Source organism: Dermacentor variabilis, chromosome 10 (assembly GCF_050947875.1).
Source record: "Dermacentor variabilis isolate Ectoservices chromosome 10, ASM5094787v1, whole genome shotgun sequence".
NCBI lineage: Eukaryota > Metazoa > Arthropoda > Arachnida > Ixodida > Ixodidae > Dermacentor > Dermacentor variabilis.
In genome coordinates this window covers 45982265-46003135 of record NC_134577.1, presented here as the reverse complement: position 1 = coordinate 46003135, position 20871 = coordinate 45982265, and the positions used below count along the sequence as shown (strand labels likewise).

Below are 20871 nucleotides of genomic sequence, written 5' to 3'. Positions count from 1 at the left end.
TACGTGTTCTTGCTAACATTACATGGAGCTTGAATTAATTGAACATGGAGATTTAAGCACCAGTTAAATCGCATACTACTGCGGTCCTGCTGTTGCATGAGCTAAGTGCAACTTCTTAGTTCATTGTCAAATTCCGCCATATTGCCAAATTCTGTAATGGTGGCATTTTGAACCACTCGGAGATGCCGTAGAAAGTTGACAGGATTTCAAAATGAACAATTTGACGGAATTTGGAAATTTCCAGAATAGCACCCTCTGATAAGAAAACTCCATGAAAACTATGCTTTCTCCTTTCCTGTCAAGAATGCTATGCCATGCTGACAACACACGCGCTCTTTGCGGCCTGATAGTAAGTCATAGTTTTGCCCGAATGGCAAAGCACTATGGCGATAACAAAGTATCAAAGTATTGGACAACTAAACGAGGTAGGGTTCGTAGTTCTATCATATTATAGATTCCCATAAACATTTGCTCAATAACTAAATGAGCAAGCATGGTGTCAAGCGCGCGCAGTGACAGCGAACATTCGCCGTCACAACGCCGGCGTGATGAGTGCAGAGGGGAGCGAATGCCTCTGCTGCCTGCCTCTCCCCCTTTAATGCGTCTCCGAAACTTGGGATTACCCAATCTTTAGCACTAGGCGTGTAATATAAGACGGCAGAAGCAACCACCAGCCATCTCGGCTCGCCCAATCTTTGCACCTTCCAGAGATTCGCAGCCGGGCTAGAGGAGGTGATGCGTGCGCTCACTAAATGTTCCAATGTGTTCAAAATGATGAATGTGTTAATATGCGAAAAAGTATGACACGTCGGCCTAACTGGTGGATTTGTTATGCTGCACTGCTCGGGACTGGCCGAGGCATTTCTTTCAACCAATGCGCGCTGGTATCCACAGCGTCTCCTGCTGTCCTGCGCAGTACAGAAGAACAAACTGAAGAAACCCTGGATATAGAAATATAGAGGCCAGTTTCAGTGGTAAAGACCACCAGCAACTGCAACGAAGACCTTGCGGTGAGTCAAGTTGAGTTTGTCATCTAGATTCAGTCTTGGCCTCCGTATAGAATGGCGGTGCATCTTCATTGAAAGCACTGTCAGTGCGATTCAGACATTGTAACTGGTGACAGCGAATGTAGTGGCTGCATTGTAGATACGTGTGGGGCATTGTCTGGCTGATTGAGCAGAGCAGAGCAGTCCCAGACGAGATGGCGAGTCTGGTAGCTAACAATTGGGACAGCGGGTGGAGAGAGGCTGGCTGCTGTTGCTTGATGTGTCTGTGCTCAGGCGTTAATGGCGAGGCGTCGTCTCTGTGACACGTCAGGTGTATGTGCCCTCGTGCTAGAAAGCTTGATCGGCGGCCCAAATGCCCCATAACTCCCATAATTAACCCTATGTGGTAGAAAGGAACATAGTCTCCCACATGTTGCGTTCACTCTGTATTGTTGGTTATGGCGCATATGGGATTTATCACTTATTTAGGGCCGTGTGTTGACTGTGGACGTTGACCCGATAGTTATTTAACTGTGGGTCATGGAATAAAGCAGAGAAATATGAGTTTCTTTCCGTCGTCCGTGCTGTGGTGTAACTGCGCAGTAATGCGATATCTAAAAACCTCTGTAAAAAGAATACCGTGGAGAGAATGCTCGCGTAACACTGCGCAGACTTGGTGGGACAGGTCTACTTCGCATTTGGCTGGCGGCACCGACATGTTGGATCGCCTTGAGGAACGTCGGAGTGGGCCGTTTTACTCTCTTTATTGGCAATCTACTAGTGGTCGCCGTGGTCACACGTAATGCGTGTACTCGATGGTGATGTTGGGCTTGCCGTTGTACGGCGACAGCGGCGGCGGCAGCGGCAGCGGCGGCTGCGGCTGCCCACTGTCCGGTCCCATCCGGTACCCACGCAGGGCGGACATGCCGGCTTCTCTGAACTTGCCCAGCGTGTTGTCCATGCAGTTCTGTCGTGCAAGAAAGCAGGAGTACACTGTTGATATTGTGGCATGTCTGTGGATAATTGTTACGGTTCATTACGCGGGCGCGCTGCGGAACGGAGACGAACATTCACGCAAACACGCACACTCGCGGGGCATTTTAGTTGACGCCGCAAAGGGGGGCGAGTATACGTGACGGCACGTGATCGTGCATCTGTGCGGAACCTTGCTAATGGAGCAAAGACACCTAAAGTAAGGAGAAAGGGGCAGAAGCGGCCGTTTGACGGAGTCCGTGCGTTCGGTTTTCAGCCGCGTATTTCGATTATTTAGCGCAGTTTGAACCAAACTTCATTGACCTCCGTGTGTCCGTTGCGCTCATTCCGGCGAGTGTAAAGCTTGTGATCTTGACCATTTCTTGCCCCTCCCCCTCCCTTTTTTCATGTAGGCTCTCAGTATGGCAGCGACCGGTTTTATCTAACGTATATATTTATAGAACGGGTTTGCGTAAGATTAGGTTCTTCGTGGTAGTGTTGCAACACATATAAACGCAGTAAAAAATAAAAAAAAACAAGGGAAGGACAGAGTGATGACTTTCAAATAACAGTTTTATTAAGGGCAGCTCGCCAATTGATGCCTAGGACACAACAAATGTAAGGGTATGACAAAAGGAAAGGAGCTCACGTGCTACTGCGTCGCCATCGTCCAATAATAAAGAAAAAGTCTTCCCCGTAGATTGGCAGGTACACGTGTCTTTTTTTCTCAATTATACAAGGATGGCGCACAGGCAAGGTTAACGTAATCACACAAGGTACCAGGTATTTCGCGGGCTTCATTTATCTCCCGTGCTGTCTTTTCTCTGCATCTTATTGAAACATCATTGAAGTAAGATGATAGTTATAAAAAAAAGCGCAGAAACTTAAGTATCATAGCGCGAACAAAGTTCAAATGCATCGTCAAATATGCACGCAGTCCCGCAGTTGCCGAATATGCACAGGCTCCCAAAAATATTGCTGGAAAGGCGCACGCCCTTAGATTCGCAGTAATTACATGTTGCGAGCAGCAGCTGCATGAAGCTCCTCATGCGCATGCTACATGGTGCTGCGGTGTGGTAACGTGTAAGGCAAGTGGCGCGCTAGACCTTTTTAATGCTGAACGCAGAGAACCTTGAGTGGCGCTGCAATATTTTTAGTGAGGGTGTGGGTGGTTTCGAATAGTTTCATCATCATCATAAGCCTATTTTATGTCCATTGCAGGATGAAGGTCTCTTCCAGCGACTTCAAATTACCCCAGTCTTTTCGCTAGCCGATTCCAACTTGCGCTTGCAAATTTCCGAATTTCATCACCCCACCTAATTTTTTGCCGTCTTCAACTGCGCTTCCCTTTCCTTAGCTCCCTTTCTGACAGATTCTGTAACTATAATGTCCCACCGGATATCTACACTACGTATTGCATGGCCTGCCCATGAGCTTCATGATTTTCTCTTAATGTTCCCTAGAATATCGGCCATTCCCGTTTACTGTGATTCACACCGCTCTCTTGGGTACACCTAACATTTTTCGTTCCTTCGCCCTTTGCGCGGTCCTTAACTTATCTCAAGCTTCTTTGCTAACCTCCAAGTTTCTGCCCGTGTTAGCTCCGGTAGAATGCAGTGACTGTGCGCTTTTTTTCTTAGTGGCAGTGGTAAGATTCCGATCAGGAATGGTAATGCCCGCCTTACGCACTCCAATCTATTCTTCTCTAAATTACCTTCTCATGATCAATGATTAGACAAACGCACTCCTGCACAGACTCTAGAAGCTGACTGGCGATCGTGAATTCTTGTTCCCTTAATTGTCAGGCTATTGAACATTACCATTGTTTTCTGCCATATTAACATTCAACCCTACTCTTAAGCTTTCTTGATTTAGATCCTCAATTATTTGTTACAATTCATCCCCAGTGTTGCTGAACGGGATAATGTCATCTGCAAGCTGCAGGTTGAGATATTCGCCGTTAATCCTCGCTCCTATGCCTTCCCAGTGCTATAGGTTGAATACTTCTAAGCATGCAGTCAATAGCATTACAGGTATAGATATTGTGTCTGCTTGCCTGACCCCTTCCTTGATTGGTAATTTTCTACTTGTGAAGAACCAAGGTAGCCGTGGAATCTAGATATTTTCCAAGATATTCACGTATGCCACCTGTATTCATTAATTACGCAACTACTCCGTGACTGCTGGTATCTCTACTGAATTAGTTGATGTTAACGGGTGGAGCAGAAGGGGGGGGGATTTTGGGCGCTCCAATCTTACCATATCTTATCAGCTCCGATCGGTTCACAGGTAGACTACGCCTTCTCTGATTGGCTCAAAACGCAAACAGGGTGGAATTTGTTAGTGTCCCAAATAAAATTCAAAAGACTGCTATGTTCCACCCCAACTCCAAAGAAACAGTAGCGAAAAAAAGTGGCAGAAGTTGACTCGTACCTTGAAAAGCTGGGCGGAGTTGTCGAACGGTGGACTTTTCAGCTTGACGTCGGGCTGCAAAGTTGACGAAAGAAAAAAAAAAAACCTAACTGAAAAATTCTTGAGAGAGAAAGTATAAGGAGTTCATGCCGCCTGCTCACCACCACAAACTTGTGTAGCTGCGCTACAAAGTGTTATAGCATTTCTTTCGCTCTGTTTTAATTGAAAACAAAGTTTGTCCAGCTCACGTGCTCCTATTTTTTGATCAGGCGATGCTTTGACGCGGAGGAACACGCGGCGTGCACCGTAGGAACAGGAGTAGTGCCGACCACTCCTTTTCGAACTGAGCCATGCTGTCTCGTTAACTCTGTTTACAGGAGTTCTTGTACTGTCCGATAGAGCACGTTCTACTTAAACAAACTATATACTCTCCCTCTCGGAGCAGGAAAACTCCAGGAAACGTAGTCAAATACTGTAATGTGAACGTTTACTCCATCGGGGTAGTACGAATACACCCGTAATGTAGATAAATGTGGTAGAGCGAACGTTTACTCCATATAGAAGTATGAAGACTCTCAAAGTAGAGTTAACATGGTGCTGCGAACGTTTACTTCATAGGGAATAATGAGAACTTCGAAAGTAGAGTTAATACGTCAGAGTGTAAGTTTGGCGTTCTAGTGGAGAGTGCCGTGACTCTAAAAGTGATGTTAAATATGGAACAAATGTTTTCCCGCTAATGGAGTTGCAAGTTTTGTCTGACAGATTAGTCCTAGGGTGGGACATTTCCGTTCGAATGAGCTGTGTTAACTTCCATTCCGGTGCCATATTGTGGAACAGAGTATTAAAACAATCGCTATTCGCAGCCAGCTCTTCCGTAGCTCTCTGATGTGGCATGAGTCGGAGAGGCATGACTTGAACGTTTTCGACGATGAGAAAGAACGATGAAAAACACTAGGCTGAATTTTTGGTCTGTTCATTATCCCGCGGGCTCAGCTCTGCGAGAAACTTGCGGCAGAACTCATCACGCGACGACTGTCGCCGGTAATGCCATTAGCATTCGAGCAATGCAGCGACTCGCCGTATTTCTGAAGTCACATTTATTTAACAGGTGTAGGGGGTCAAATCTGAGACTCGCTGCTTCGACTATATGCGATGTTATCCGTATAGTCCAACTCGTTTGTCAAGGTCGCCTATGAGCATGGCGGCATGAAGAGGACTGCGTGTTGCCGACGCAGCGACGAAAATGGAATGACGACGTGGAACGACAAAGGCGGTATATCGACATTGAGATGTCGAGGCTTGAAAGATAGCGTTGCCATAGTGACTACAGCATGACGGCATGGGGAAAATCATATGGTGAGTGTATTACGATGATGGCGGTGCGACAAAACCGGATAACGAAGCTGAATAATAATAGTTCGGGTTTTACGTGCCAAAACCACTTTCTGATTATGAGGCACGCCGTAGTGGAAGACTCCGGAAATTTTGACCACCTGGGGTTCTTTAACGTGCGCCTAAATCTAAGCACACGGGTGTTTTCGCATTTCGCCTCCATCGAAATGCGGCCGCCGTGGCCGGGATTCGATCCCGCGACCTCGTGCTCAGCAGCCCAACACCATAGCCACTGAGCAACCACGGCGGGTAACGAAGCTGAAAGCAGGACGATTGTACTACTACGATGGCATGGCGACATGATAGCGACTGTCTGACGACGACGCAGTACGACATGTCTTGACAACAGCAGCGTAGTCACGATTAAATGACAGTATATGACTACGATAGGATGACAAAAAGGAATGACGTCGACGGATAGACCAAGGCAGTGTGACGATAGTGTAATGGCGTTAATGAAGTGATGGCAACGGTAAAATGACAGCGGGACGACGACGACGTGACGAGAGTCGGATGTCGAAGCTAGAATTACTACGCTGGAGCAACCGCGACAGCATCACGACGACGGTATTACAACGAATGAATGGCAACTAATGCGATGACGGCATGACAACGATGGCGCAATCGCGATTGAATGACGAAAGTATAATTAGAATGGAATGACCAAGATTGACGTCAATGGAACGGCTAAGTTGGTATGATGACGGCATGACAATGGGAAGACGTTACTGAAGTGATGATGATAAAACGACGGAATGATGACAATGGTTTGACGACAATGGCGTGGCGACAATGACATGAGGACAGTAGGATGATAAAGTTGGAATGTCAATAACCGAACCCTCACGGCATCACGACGGCAGTGTGACAACGAATGGATGGCGACTGTATGACGTGACGACGACGGTATGTCGAGATTCGTATGATAAAGCTGGTATGACGACTGTGCAACGACCACTGAGGCATCACGACCATGATTGCATACCTAGTGGCCCAAGCTGTTATACAACTTGGGCCACTGGGTAGGAGTAGAAGTCGTGAATTGAGACAACGGCATGACGAGAGCAGGATCACAAAGCTAGACTGACGATAACTGGATCACTTCGACGGCATCACGACGGCGGTGTGACAACGAATGCATGATGACAACGGCATGACGAGCTTCGGATGACAAAGCTGGAATGACGACGATGCAATGACCACATCACGAACACATACTTAGCGTTGCAAGCTATTAGACAACTTGGGGCACTGGATTCGGCTAAAAGGCGTGGTGACGACGGCATGATGAGCGTCATATCACGAAGCTCGAGTGACGACCATGACGACGGCATCACGACCAGGAGCATGCCTAGTGTTCCAAGCAAGATGACTATTTTGGGCCACCGGGCAGGCATAACAGTGGCCCAAATAATAATAATAATGAATGAATGAATGTACAGAGACACATAGATAGATAGATAGATAGATAGATAGATAGATAGATAGATAGATAGATAGATAGATAGGCTCAAAAGGGCTGAAGTAGGCAAAGAATGCTGTTTGCATTAAAGTTTACTTGTGTGGCTGTGAGTTGGCAGGCAGCCCCACTAAAGAGCTGGCGCAGAAATTGAGAAAGAAAAGGGTGGTGTAGAGAAATCCATTGAAGGACGTAATTCATTTTCTATAGCGTCCAGATTACGACGCCAATTAATCGTCTGACTTTACAAGTGTTTCAGACTTGCCGTTGATTGGATCATCTCCACGAATAATGTAAAAAAAAGTCGTCTTATTCCATTCGTTGTTTTTCAATACTACGAAGACTTCATAATGGTAAAGACTTCAATGGCCTCGGCTAAGCTTCAGTACAGCCTGCGACGTCACACCGTGTGACTTTGTGAATTCAAAATTCACGTCGCTTCCTGCTTTTGGCGTGTCAAGCCGCATGCAACCGTGTCGCCTTGTCTTTCCTTTGCCCTGTCTTTGTGTCTATATGTCCCCCTGTCTTTGGATTTAGTGTATTTTTAGCGCAGTTCCATTTGCTTAGACATTAGAGAATTTTAGTGCGTTCTGTATTCCGGCAAGCCCGGGTGGTTAGCCGGATGAGCGAGGGCGTAAACGTGAGCGGCCAGATTGGTGGCGCCAGCTGGTGGTGCAAAGCTGAACCGCACAAACAGAGCCAGTTGCTGTATTCTGCTTAGCTGCTGGTGTAAATTTTCGACAGCGGCGTAATCGTGTTCACAATTACGCCGCTGCCGTAAATGTGCACCAGCAGCGAAGCAGAATATAGTAGGTTACTGCAATTTTATGTGTTTCTGGTTGAGCTCTACGCCACCAGGCGGCTGCACCGTTCCGGCCGCTCACATTTACGCCCCCGCCCATCCCGCAATCCGCCCAAACCACCCCCGTTTGCCGGAATAGCGGACAAGCTAAAGGTTCCTATTTACCCACTCCGATTTCTGGTAGATACCCTGATCTGCAGCCACGTTTCATTAACTGACAATGACCGTATGACGATGCCTGAAGCGAGCTCACCTTTAACTTCAGGTAGGCGTCCACCCTGCAGTCCTCCACCTGACTCAGCTGCAATCGTTGGCGAGGCAAAAAGAAAACTAGTCAAACAAGGACTCTACAAAATATGCCGCGAGTTTCAGCGACGATTGTCTCAGATAAAAGATGGCAGAGTTGAGATGGAAAGACAATTTTTACTGACCACCTTGACTGTAGCGAAGGACAGGAGAATTTGCGCGATAATCGCCAGTACAATTAACGAAATTTTAATGAGCGACTTTCAGTTAGTGGTTTCATGGAGCATGTCATCGCGCAAAATTTAAGTCGGCCAGTACTCAAATCGTATTGCTTTGTTAGACACTGTGCCTGACACTAGTTTCGAAAAATATGGACTCGTAAATGTGCCGTGGAATGCACTTGCTTCTATTTAATAACTTTCCGTACTGCATTTTTTTTTCACTGCGCGGAAAAATATCCGAGGGTGGTGTACTATATGCTGCCAGGATTCAGACACGCTCATGCTCCTAGCAGTTGCGTTTATTTTTAACAGAAAACGGCTCACCATGCTTTGTACATATAGTTGTTTGCTGTTTTCCCCGTGTTACACAACCCTTCTGTACATCCAACTGGTGACCATGTGTCGGCAGACCTCGTGCTCATTGTAATGAACACTAAATATATCTACTTGTGGTACGCTTGATCGAGTACTCTTAGAGGGGCACTAAATGAATATATTAAGCCGGTCTAGGTTAATAGGCTATTCATCTAGAAGTCAGCGTTTTGTGCGTGTCAATGCGTAAAAAATTGGCACCAAAGGCCCCGCCGCAGCTCCTCGGTTTGAATCGCCCACGCTGAAGCGGACGAGTTGACGTAATCCTCACGTGACCTCCCTCTCTGCCGCTCTCCTTGAATCAGCCAAAGCTGACGTCAAGTCAGAGGAACCATAGTCCGAAATAGCTGGCGCGCCACTCCTGTTTTCCGTTTTTTTTTGTCATTTTGTCGCTTGCAAAAATCTCTGTTCTCATTACGAATGACGAATTAATTTTTACAAAAACTTTTCAATCTAGCCTAACATAGTATTTTCCTTTGGTGTCCTTTTAAGCATACTTGATCATATGGGACCGATTGATCGCCACGATAAACGCTTGCGTATTTCGGCGACGCGAACACTTGCCGTAAACCAATTCTTGGGTTTTATGTGCCAAAACCACGATGCGATTACGAGGCACGTCATTATGGGGGACTCCGGACTTGAACCTAAATCTGCACCGTTCTCCAATGTGACCTAAATCTAAGTACACGAGCGTTTTCGCATGTCGCTTCCGTCGAAATGCCGCCGTCATGTATCCTGCGGCCTCGAGGTTAGCTGTGCAAGGCTGCAGCCACTGGGCAACTTTCTGCGGCTATGAAGGGAAAGCTACGGGTGCGTGACTGCTGCACATGTGTTACGGCGCCAAGTAGTCCGGCAGCGTTGACAGCGCTTTTGGTTGCTCGGAACAGACGATGCATCGGCGTAGCTTCCACGTGCGACGGTTTCGCGTTTGCCCTGAGGCAGAAGGGAAAAGCCGCAAAATAAGCAAACTTTTACATTCATTGGTGTGTTTTATCTTATTTAACTGTTGCTGATACGGTATTTGTTTTCTCTTCCCCAGTTTAAACCGACGTGGTTGAAAACACGGGACTCGAAGCGCTCTCACTTGTGCGCGCTTTACCTCCGTAGCTTTCCCTTCATTGCCACTGAAAGTTGTCCGCGTGTATAAGAGTGTGATTTGATCTAAGTCACGGCGATGAGCATTCCTTGGAAGTTTCCTGTGAGGAAACGGAAGAAAAAAGCCGCAAAATAAGTAAACTTTTACACTCAGTGGTGTGTTTCATCTTATATAACTGTTGCTAATAAGGCGTCTATGTTTTCTCTTCCCCGGCTTTAAATAACGTGGATGAAAACACGGGACTCTTTCCAGAAGCGCTCTCACTTGTGCGCGCTTTGCCTCCGTAGCTGCCCCTTCATTGCCACAGAAATATGTCCGCTAGTATAGCTACCGCGGCAGGTTCTCACTTTTTGTGTAAGAAAAAAAAAGGAGTATCGGTATCTTCAGTCCAGGACGTCGCTTGCGCCGTGCTTCAGCGCTGTAGTCCATAAAAGTCCGCAAGGAACAGTTGGTCGCAAAGGTTAGTTGCGGCGGCCAATTGGACGAATGGGCGGCTGAGAGAAGAGTTTGAGCTTGCCGGAATGAATGCGCCCTGTTGTCTTGTAAGGTCTGGGTGTTGCTTACACCTGAGATAATACAATCTCAGCTGATACGCAGCAAAACAGATTTAAAAAATATCCATCAAGCTTCAGCATACCAAAGAAATGAAGAAGTAGCACAGACATAATTCGAATATGTGCGTAATACCGCCTGCAACTGTAAACGTATACAGGTTTCCAAGTCTCACCAAATCTGAATCTCGAAGAAACTTGCTATCCCCACTGAGTCAAGTTAGAAAAGAAAAACTTTTAATGAAACGCTTCTGCAAAATCCGGCACGTTGGTTAGCGTGTTCCTATTACGAGATTTCAGAGGTTCCAAACAGCCGTTCAGTCGAACAACGTCGCCGCCTGCCCTTGGCTATATCTGCGTAAAACAAGGCAGAACAGGTGACCACAATATCGCAAATTACTGAGATACACGTTAGCAGGAGAGACGTCCGCGCCCTGCCATTCCCGCGGAGAGCGGCATTCTACGCGGTCGATCGCGAGAGCGGAAGCACCCGTGGTAAGTCACTGTGACGAGACAAAAGAACAGCCGCTAAAAGATGGGACAGCTGGGAGCCCTTCGTGTCCCGGGATTCCGACACCGTGCTTCTGCGCTTCAGTCGGGCCCCGCGACCTGCCCATAGCTCTCCCACATCGAGGAGGGCCGGACAGACGCCAGCAGCACCACCCGGCGGCAGACCACCTCCTTGACGTGAGAAACGCGTAAATCCCCCGCCAGGAGCCAACCTGGCCACCTCCCACCCCCGCGAAGACCAGCATTTCTTGCCAGTCGGTCACGGGATTGGTGATTAACGAACGGTAACAGTACTGTATTAGTGTGATGTTTTAACCCCTAACCACGAAGAAGACGAAAAAAAAAAACATGCAGATATCCAACGCAGCGCTGGAATGCAAATGACGCAAAGCTAGTTAGCAATTTAGCAGCAGTAGCGGATGACGCGGGCGCACAGCCTGGTCGCCAGAACATTTTAACGCATTAGCATTATTAGGGTAGTTCGCGCACTTTCCGGAGGCTATGTATCTACGTTTGTATCTGATTAACCGCGAGCTTACACGGCAATTGTTTGTTGTTACACGGCTAGTGGACGAGCGTAAACGAGAGAAACGCAGATTGTGACGTCAGCAGCGACCATGTTTTATGCAATCGTGCGATTTCAAGCGGCGATGACATGTGTTCTCCCGCGAAGAAATGTTAAATCGTGATTAATTGTGGCGATTATGAAGTCAGGACAATGTCGCATGATTTTTACGTAGCGTGCTACGAGGAAATTACTGACGAAAGTGGGCCGGTTCCGGAGATGAGGGAAGTTAACACGGCGACTCAGAGCGCGAGCTGTCACGAGGAAGCAAAGCGAGGAAGTGGCCCGGGGTGCACGCGCCGTGCGTTTCGAAGATCGGCCATTATTTTTTTTTTTGTGCACCTAATTTAACCACCCGATTCATGGCCAATCCCCCACTGTGGGTATGTGCCACGGCTACTCACGACGACGACGACGACGACGACGACGAAACAACAACAACAACAACAACAACAACAAGCTTTGGAACGAGCGAAGTATGCCTGCGATCGTGGTATACGCAATGCTGTGTATAGCTGCACTGAGTCTTCGAAGTACGTGTGTGTGCCTCGCATTGGGAAAGATACGGTCGCACGAATTTGTTCAAACGAGCTCAGAGTCCCATCGAGAACGTTTTCCCCGTTCGATCCACGGGGTATTAGAGTTTTTGCCAATAGAAAACGAAGGTGGATTTCCGTTTTACACGCTGTTATGCTAACCGGCCTTCACTGCATAAGGCGCTCCCGTATGGCGCGGTTCCATTGCGAGCCGGATGCTGTGCCCGCACGAATGTATTTTCGAGAACGCATGTCGTGATTTGTAGAAAAAAAAAAAAAAAGCACAAGAGTGTGTACAAGAGTCAGTCCAGTAACGCTGACAGTTCTTGTAAACTAACTGTTTCATGTTGTTTTCCCAATCGCTAGTTGCTTTTGAATGTAATATTACAAAACAGGCAATAATAATAATAATAATAATAATAATAATAATAATAATAATAATAATAATAATAATAATAATAATAATAAAGTGATCATGGCCTAATGGTTAGTGAACTGGGCTGATGTGCTTTGAAACAGTATTGGTCGTCTGTTCTTGCTTTTCTTCGCTTGGTCATGCATTGTGGGTGAGTAAAGATCTAATATGCGTGAATGGAAACATTTTATGAAGATTTTACTTTGAGAACGCGTTATTTGTATAGCCATATCCACGTTTTAGACGAAGCCTCTTACAACACCAGCCAACGCGAGCCTCGCAGACACATATACCGTCATTCCCATGACGGCACGGTGCCCCCTTAAGAAACTCCCATAGACGGCGGCGCCAGATTTCCTTCTATGTGTTATAGTGAGAAACTCTATGCCATTGATAGTGAAAAAGCATGGCCGTGGTGATGCATATATCTTTAGAAAAGCTTATACTGCTAGGATATGAAATCGCATGAGAAGAGAAGGCAGGCGTGCTTCTTGGTATAAGACATCACTAGCAACATATTTAGGAATCCTCTCTTTCTGTGCACCAGAACACCTGTCTGCAGATCATACGGGCTCCACGCCGTGTACAGTGCTTGCAGTCGTTACTACAGAGTTGTCAATCGGACGCTCGGCGATTATCCTGTCGTCGGAAAGCGCGTACGCTTCGTACTGACGGGGTTGCCGTCGGGTAATATAGGGAGCCCAATTAAAGACCCAGCGTGACCATCTGGTAACACGTACAAGAACACGCTCGTACACAGAATAAACGAGTGAGTGAGTGAATAAACTTTTATTGGGTCCAGCAAAACGCGATAAAACGCGCACCCGGCTAATCCCACGACGCGACTGACAGATCTAGCCTGCCGGCCCGATCGCGGGCGCGCTGGACGGCCAGGATTTGGTCCTCAAAGACGGGACATCGCAGGAGCGCGTCCCACACTTCCTTAGTGAACTTCGGTCCCAGCGACTCGCACTCCCAGAGCACATGAGGCAAAGTAGCAACCTCACCACAGGCCACGCAAGAACAATTTGGATAAACCTCGGGATATATGCTGTTGAGGGACACCGGATTTGGGTAGGAGTTCATTTGCAAGAGTCTGAGCGTGACCGCCTGCGGCCTGCTTAGCAACATTATTCTCTTGAAAATTATCACCGGAAGTCGCACATTGCATGAGGTATATATAGATACATGTGGATGGTGCTATTGCTGAAATGAATACCGCAAAAAAATAAAGCACTTAACCACGGGAGCGTTGTATCTTGCCGTGCGGCACTGCAACCCACTATTTCCCGCCTTTTTTGGGCGGCTCCCAAATAAACATAGGCGACGTACTTCTGCGACCTGGTGTTTGCAAGCTGTATCCTAACTCTCGAAAGACACGCTGGGGCAAGCTGGGCGTGGTATATTGAACCGGTATAAATTTAAAGGCTTCGTGCGCATCTGCGTCACCATATGGTCATGCTGGCACCTAATAGGTTAATATATCCGGCGAGATTGAGACCGATCCCTATACTGCCAGCCACCCACGCTACCCCCGTCAAAGAAAGCTTCGCTGTAACACATTTATGTGGGTATACACACGAAAGGGTTAACCCTTCCCTGTCAGGAAAGTAAGCAAAGCGAACAAGTTTTATTGCAGCTATCGATCTGTTTCTAAAAGTTCAGCGGAAAGGCAGAAAAATGCACTAAGAAACACTCATATATGCCGTTAGGAGCCGGCCGCTTCAAACGTCGCATACCGAATCGCCGATTTCTATATACTTCTTCCAAACATCAAATTATTCTGTTTTGTCACTGCGAAACGCCTATGGCTACAACAGCGGCTATATTCTACAACACGTGCGATTCTAAAATTTCGTATCTATGGCGGCGCTTCGCAAATGAGTCGCGTTTCGTTGCGGACAGCAGATGGCCGCATCTTAGAAACAACTTGCGACGGCGGTAATTAAAGTATAGCGAAAGTTACATGTAAAGTTCGTGGACGAATAGACGAGCAGTCTTCTAAAGAGGCTGTCTCTCTAGCAGTTCGAGCACTCCCACGAAAGGACGTGGTCTGGAGACTAAACAAGAACACGTAGACGGGCGCGTGTTATCGGACGAGCGGGACTGGAAAGAAAAGGCGATGTCCGGATGCTGGAAGGCGCACATCCTTCGGATCGTCCGCTGCGCCATGCAATGGGTCGTCCGATTCCGTCGCCACGTGACACGAAACCAGGCCTACGCGCCATCGGTCGCTGGCGTGCCGTTCGCAGGCTGGGACCGACTGCGACGCGCTTCCCACAATCGCCGCTCGCGCGGATGTCGACGGAACACTTCGCAAAATTCACTGCCTTGCGAAGCCACCATACGGTCTACGCCACCGCGACAGCCGAAGGCCTCGGCGAACTGCCTCGTGTGTCTCAGCGCCACGTTGACGAGCTGCTCCGCCGGCAGCCTATTCCAGTGGATGCTTTCGTCGCCGCCGGCGCAGTTGTCGAGAGCGAAGTATATGAAGAATAGCTGGCGCGCAGACAAGTGCGGTAGATCCTTGAGCCGCAGGTCCATCTGCCAGATACGCCGCACGTTGAGCAGCTCGTTGAACGCCATCGCCGCCAGCAGGAGCGCTGACGTCCGTTCCATGAACAGCCCGCCCAGTTGGCCGTCAACGACGCCGGGCCCGCCGAACCGAGCGGGGAGGCTCCTCTGGACGTCCCTGGTGAAGCACGACACCAGGTCGGCCCGGCGCCTGCGTGACTCGTCCGTGAGGCCGAGCGGCGTCTCGTGCTCGTACGGGTTCTCTTCGAGAAGCTGCATCAAGCCCTGGAACAGGCGTACGGCGACACGCGCCAGGTGGAAGACGAACACTGAGCTGTCGGTCGGCACGGAATAGTTGAACAGTGCCGCCGGGACGTGGATCGTGCGAAAGGCGCGCTCGAACGTCACGACACCGGAAAGGTCGGAGTAAGTCGCCGCGAGCCGATGCCGAAGCGTCGAGCTGTTCACGAGGAGTCCCTCGAACACCTGTTCCTGTTGCCGCTTTGTGACGTTCAGAAAGAAGAGAAGCGCGTTCTCGCTGCTCAAGCTTCCGGTAGGCGCGCACTGGCGCTGCTCGTCCGCCAACTGACCGAACTGCGTGAAGACGCGACTCTTGAGCCGATAGCGGACCAGCAGCGAGGACAGTTCGTTCATCCAGATGAAGTCTGCTACGTGCCTGAGAAACACAGACTCAAGCTGGGAGAGCCACTCACGCGCCGCGACGTGCTGGTTGGCAGATTGGCGCCACTGCTGAGATACCTTGGCGAAGCAGTCCGGCAGCGTCGACTCAGCCAGGCGCGAACACAACCGCGATGATGGGCCGTCTCTGACCGCCTCGGTGTGGCCCATTATCGTTTCGGCAGCGAGTAATCGCAGTCTCGGCGCGTAAAACGGATAGAAGAAGGGCGAAACGCGAATGTACACGAGGAAGCCCATGTAGTTGAGCGCATCCAGCGGCTGCACTGCGTTCAGCTTCTCTTCCAAGCCCAGAAGGTAGCGTGGCGAGCGCAGCAGCACCTTCTCGGAGCGGCTCACTCGGCTGCGCACGTCGGCTAGCAGGACTTGAAGGAATTGTCCCAGTCCTTGACCGAGTTGTCCGACTTGGCGCACGACAAAGTCCTCGCCGGCGGCACCATAGGACGGATGTACAAGGGAGGCGAGCGTGGAGTGGACTTTAAATAGGCTCTCGTTCAGGCCGGGCATGCCCTCGCCCTTGTGATAGGTGGTCGCTTCCTCGACGGCTCCAGTGAAGAAACGATGCACGATCGGTTTGTCGACGTTGGCTTCGCGCAGCAGTAGCCGGGGCTGATAGAGCTCTACTAGCGTGGTGTTCAAATCGTCTGGGTTGACACCCACGCTGGCATCGACGATGGTCGCCAGGCCCAAGTCTCGTACCAGCTCTGCGGCGAAGCGCCAGACGGCTAAGGGGCCGCCGGGAACAGGAGACGTGCGTGGCCACTCTTGTATCGTCCAGCCTTCGAACAGTGCTTTCATGGTCCTGTTTGAAACATTGTTTCGGTGCCAACCGTCCACGCAGGCACCGTAGAGTTTAGCCGCCACTTGGACGTCTCCCTGGCTCGCGCCAGTGATAGACGAAATATAACGGTCCGCCAGCTGTTCCTGCAGCAGCGTTTCCTGGGATACAAAAGACGCATGCTTCGGCACCGTGTTCAAGTAGCGATGCTTCCAGCGAGCGCAGACGTGCTGGTAGAAGTTATCGCACGGATCCGTTTCTCCTGCAAGCATACCGCCTATGTAGCGCGCCTCGCGACTGCAGTAGTCGGTCGAACAGTAGTACACCCCGCCAGCCGGCGGTGAAGGTCGCCGCGGAGGAGCAGGTGACGGTGTCGGAATCCTTGTGGCAGGCTGTTTCCCACCAGTCCAGCGCGTAGCCTTGGTGTCCTTTGGAGCCGTGTCGATTATGACGGTGTACGCCGTGGTCTCCGCCGTCTTATGGTCCGGCTTGATGCATAGTATGTAGTAATAGACCAGGCCAATGCAGAGAACGATACCGGCGATGAAGGCAATCAAAGTGAGCATGCAACAACAGAAGGCGGGCGCCTTCGAGCCCGCTGCCAGTTGGCGTCGGCTCCTCTTCCTTCGCTTGCCCGAACGCAACCTGCCTCGCCTTCGGCGGCCGCCTCGGTCGTGTCTTCGGCGACGCCTCCTTGAGTCCTTCCTGCGCCGTCGCCGCCGCCTGTCGCGCTTCTTGTCACGAGAGGACGACTTTCCGCTCTCGGAGTGCGGCTTCGAGTGCTTGCTGTCAGACCGCACGCGATGCCTCCCGCTTTTTCGTTCGCGATCATTTCCCGATCCTTCCCAGTCTCCGGAGGGCGGGTACTCTGAATCGGCCCTCGTTGCTAGCTCATCATCTCCGCGAATATCTCTTACGTAAGCGCCTTGGCAACGACTGAACGCTTCGACTATCGCCGGCTCGCTGACCTGCGTAAGGTCAGGTCGCGGCAAAGTCCCGCGAGTCCTCGGACGTGACCCGATGACGAAATCGAAGTCGCGGGACCTCATTCCACTCGCGCGCTCTTCAACAGCATCTTGCACGTTGTCGGCCTTTTCTTCCGCGGTTGCTCGCTCCTCGGCTCTGATCAAGCTAGCCTGGACTGTTGAACTCGACGGGCTCGTGGCTATGGCTCCGCCATCATCACGTGCTTTCTTTCCGTGGCTCTTTCGACTCTCGTGTCGCTTGCGGGACTTGCCTTTCTTGTCCCTTGCCCGCTTTCCTCCTTTCAGTGACTTCGAAATTCCGATTTTCGGCTCCGACTGCCCGGTTTTTTTCTTAGGTTCCCGAAGTCCATATTTCCCACTAATCACTGGGCGACGGTTCATGTCGAAGTCGAAGTCGCGGCCACCATGTTCACCCGTAACCTCTATGGGAGCCGTCTTTTCGTCATCCTTTTCCTTAGCAGTCAGTCGATCCGGTGGACTAGTTTGACCTCCCGGGCCGGTAGGGTCCAGAAGCCTACTTGTGTCTCCGTCACCAGGCGATAGTTTCTTCTCCTTTTTCCGTTTCGAAGAGCTACTTTTGCCACGGCTTCGGCTTTTGCGCTTCTGTTGACTTTTTCGGCCTCCACGTTGCGGCGACCTCTCGGTGTCTTTACCCTTGTGCTTCGAATGCTTGCGCTTGCCTTCCTTTGAACGGCGCCCGCCTTTGGAACGTCCGGAAGAACCTTTCGATCGGCCTCGTCTTTTTTTGGCTGCGGGAGACTCCTCTTTGCCAGCGTCCTTTTCTCCGTCATCTATGCCGTTGGCCCGTTGTTTCTCTGGCTTCTCCGAGACTTCTCGAAGTGGCAGAGGTTCGCCCGTCAAACCGACCACGGGAGCAACCGTTGAGCTGGACGGCAGCGCTGGGAGCACGTCCTTGGCGGTCGTTGCATTCTCCTGACACGGTGACTCTTCCACAGGAGACAGTAGCCATGGCGTCTCCATTCCTATCCTCATCGTGCTCCAACTAAGTGGACGGCTCGTTTCCCTGGGACGCCACTGGAACTGGAAAGGGACCGACTCTCCGGCTTCTGGAAGCTCTCGTTGGGCGCCCTTCTTGCCTACCTTCTTCCTCCCGTGCTTGCTTCGTTTAGTTTTTCTTCCTTTAGAACTTGCGCGCTTCTTGCTCTTTTTTCTGTCGAGACTCTGTTCACCCACTCCTTCTTCAGGGCTCCTGTCAACATCCTTCTTTCCTTGATCGCTTCCCAACTCTGTGTGTTGTTTTCTTGGCTGCTTGCGACCCGTTTCGGAGCCTTTTGATTGTCTTTTTGATTTGCGTCGGCTTGAACGTGCACCGGACCGGTTTTCGCCCGCGGGAGCCGATTTTGGTTCGGGAGAGTCCGAGAGCGTTTTGGTGACCTCTGGGGGGGCCTTCGACGGTCTTCGAGCGTCGCCTGCCTGCTTTCTGCCGGACAGTCTCCGCTCATTCGAAGCCAACGTGCTGCGAGTAATAGGGGTCAAGTTGACGCCGAAGTTGAAGTCTCGGCAGCTCGCTCCACCCTTCTCTACCAAAGGTGCCGCCAGACAAGTCTGCGTTTCCACGCACCTCGTAGACGCTTCGTCGCTTTCTTTTCGCGAACGTTTCTCGTGCTTGTGATGTCCGTGTCCATGGTGCGTTTGGCCATGTTTGTGCTTTTGTTTATGTACGTGGCCCTTTGATTTACCTTTAGCTTTGTCTTGTTTGGCCTTACGGATCTTGCCTTTGCTGTCGGCTTTTCGAGGTTTTCCATCACCCCCCATGTCTCTCCCCTTTTGTTTACGACGATTCTCTTTGTCCTCGGGCACCATCTCGGGCGACTGCGCGTCCTCTTGCTTTGCTCCTTCAGGAGAGCCGGGCTCTGGCGTAGGGACGAGTGGCCCCGTCTTGCCATCTCCATTAGCGTCATCTTGCATTTTTCGCGAAGCTTGCTTCTCCGACGAAACCTTGCGCCGGCGGCTGGGCTCGCCGTCATCAGCTCCCGGAGCAGACACATGGCCAGGACCTCCCTGCGGCGTACTGTCTGGTCCCTTCAGCTCCAAATCCTCATCGGCGCCAACATGGCTTCTTTGCGTACTGCGGCGGCGCTCCTGCGCCACTGCACCAGACTGCAACGACGGCGGAGCCGTACCCGGTTCAGCTGCGGTTGCTTCGGCACTGGCGAGAGGCTTTAGTTGACGTTCCCGTACGACAGCATCGGCTTCTTTGTCGTCAGCGGGTGCGCTGCGTTCGTATGAGTTTAGCGGCAACAAGGCTCTTTCAAGAGGCAAAGCCGCGAGAGCCGCCTCTTCGAGAACCTCTAACGCCTGCTCCAGATCTCGATACGATGCGAAAGGCTGCTCCCGCTCCTTGGTCTCCGGAAGGTTCTTTTCCGCATCACGATAACTTTCGTCGCGTGACTTGCGGGCCCCTGATTGCTGCTTCTTGGATTTCGTGGGCCGTTCCTTTGTTGACGCTCTCCTACTTCCGAGTGCCGTTTTACTTCCGGTTGTGCGTCCCACATCTTGCACGATTGCAGACTCTTCCCGCTTCACCCCAGTGGCGTCCGATTCTGCATTACGTTCGCCTTTGCTGCGCCGGCGCTTCTTTCGTTTGCCCTCAATTGTGCTGCTCTCACTAGTGCCTTTCTTGCTATCCCTCTGCCACTCTCCGTCTTCAAGCAGTTGCGTTGTACGCGTGGAGCGCCTCCCTTCAGCCCTCGTCTCCTTGGTTCGCATCATCGGTGGCTTCAGCGAAGCTGTGCGTCTCGCACTCGCCTCTTCACTGCCGCCCAGGTGGGAATCGAACCCACCGCGCTCGCTGATCATTGGCGCAGCAGAATCTTCCTTCCCTAATGCCGCAGCGAGCCGCTGCGAGGCGCTCTTGGCGGACAGACGCTGCTCGAATGGTATGATCTGACCTTTGGACTTGGTGCGCAGGATAGACTTGCCGGATTCCTCTAGCGGTATCGCGCTTTCGTCGTTCTTGATGCGCAATCCCGTTTGCGAAGGTTTGTTTTTTATTGAATCGACTTTTTCGGGACTCTCTTGGCTGGTGTTGTCCTCGGGCGACTGTCTTGCCGGAACTGATTTCTTTCTGCCTCCGGAAAATTTCCGCTTCTTCCCTCTCTCCTTTGCGCGGGCTTCAGATGATCGTCTTCCTTTCTTTCCGGAAGCAATTTTGGTAAAGTCACCGTCCTTTTTGGATCCCCTTCGTCCTGGCTCTCCCTTTGTTTTCAGTTTAGACTTTTCAGTGTCCTCAGCAATGGTCGCCTCGATAACGTCACTTGCTGACGCAGATTTCTTGCGCTTATTCTTCCGTCTGCCCTTTACGCCGCCTTCCGATGCTCGTCTTGCTTTTGTTCGGG

At 50.5% G+C, this 20871-nt stretch overlaps 1 protein-coding gene across 1 annotated transcript in view; it reads right to left on the bottom strand.

The window, feature by feature from the left end:
- Positions 1–1736: 1736 nt before the first annotated feature.
- Positions 1737–20871, bottom strand: part of LOC142559520 (uncharacterized) — a 32281-nt gene continuing 13146 nt past the window's right edge. The window contains exons 4-6 of the mRNA XM_075671102.1: positions 8277–8324; positions 4392–4445; positions 1737–1953 (exon numbers count right to left, since the gene is read on the bottom strand). Coding sequence (XP_075527217.1) covers positions 1780–1953; positions 4392–4445; positions 8277–8324 — 276 coding nt within the window. The 3' untranslated portion in view covers positions 1737–1779. The remainder of the gene's footprint in view (positions 1954–4391; positions 4446–8276; positions 8325–20871) is intronic.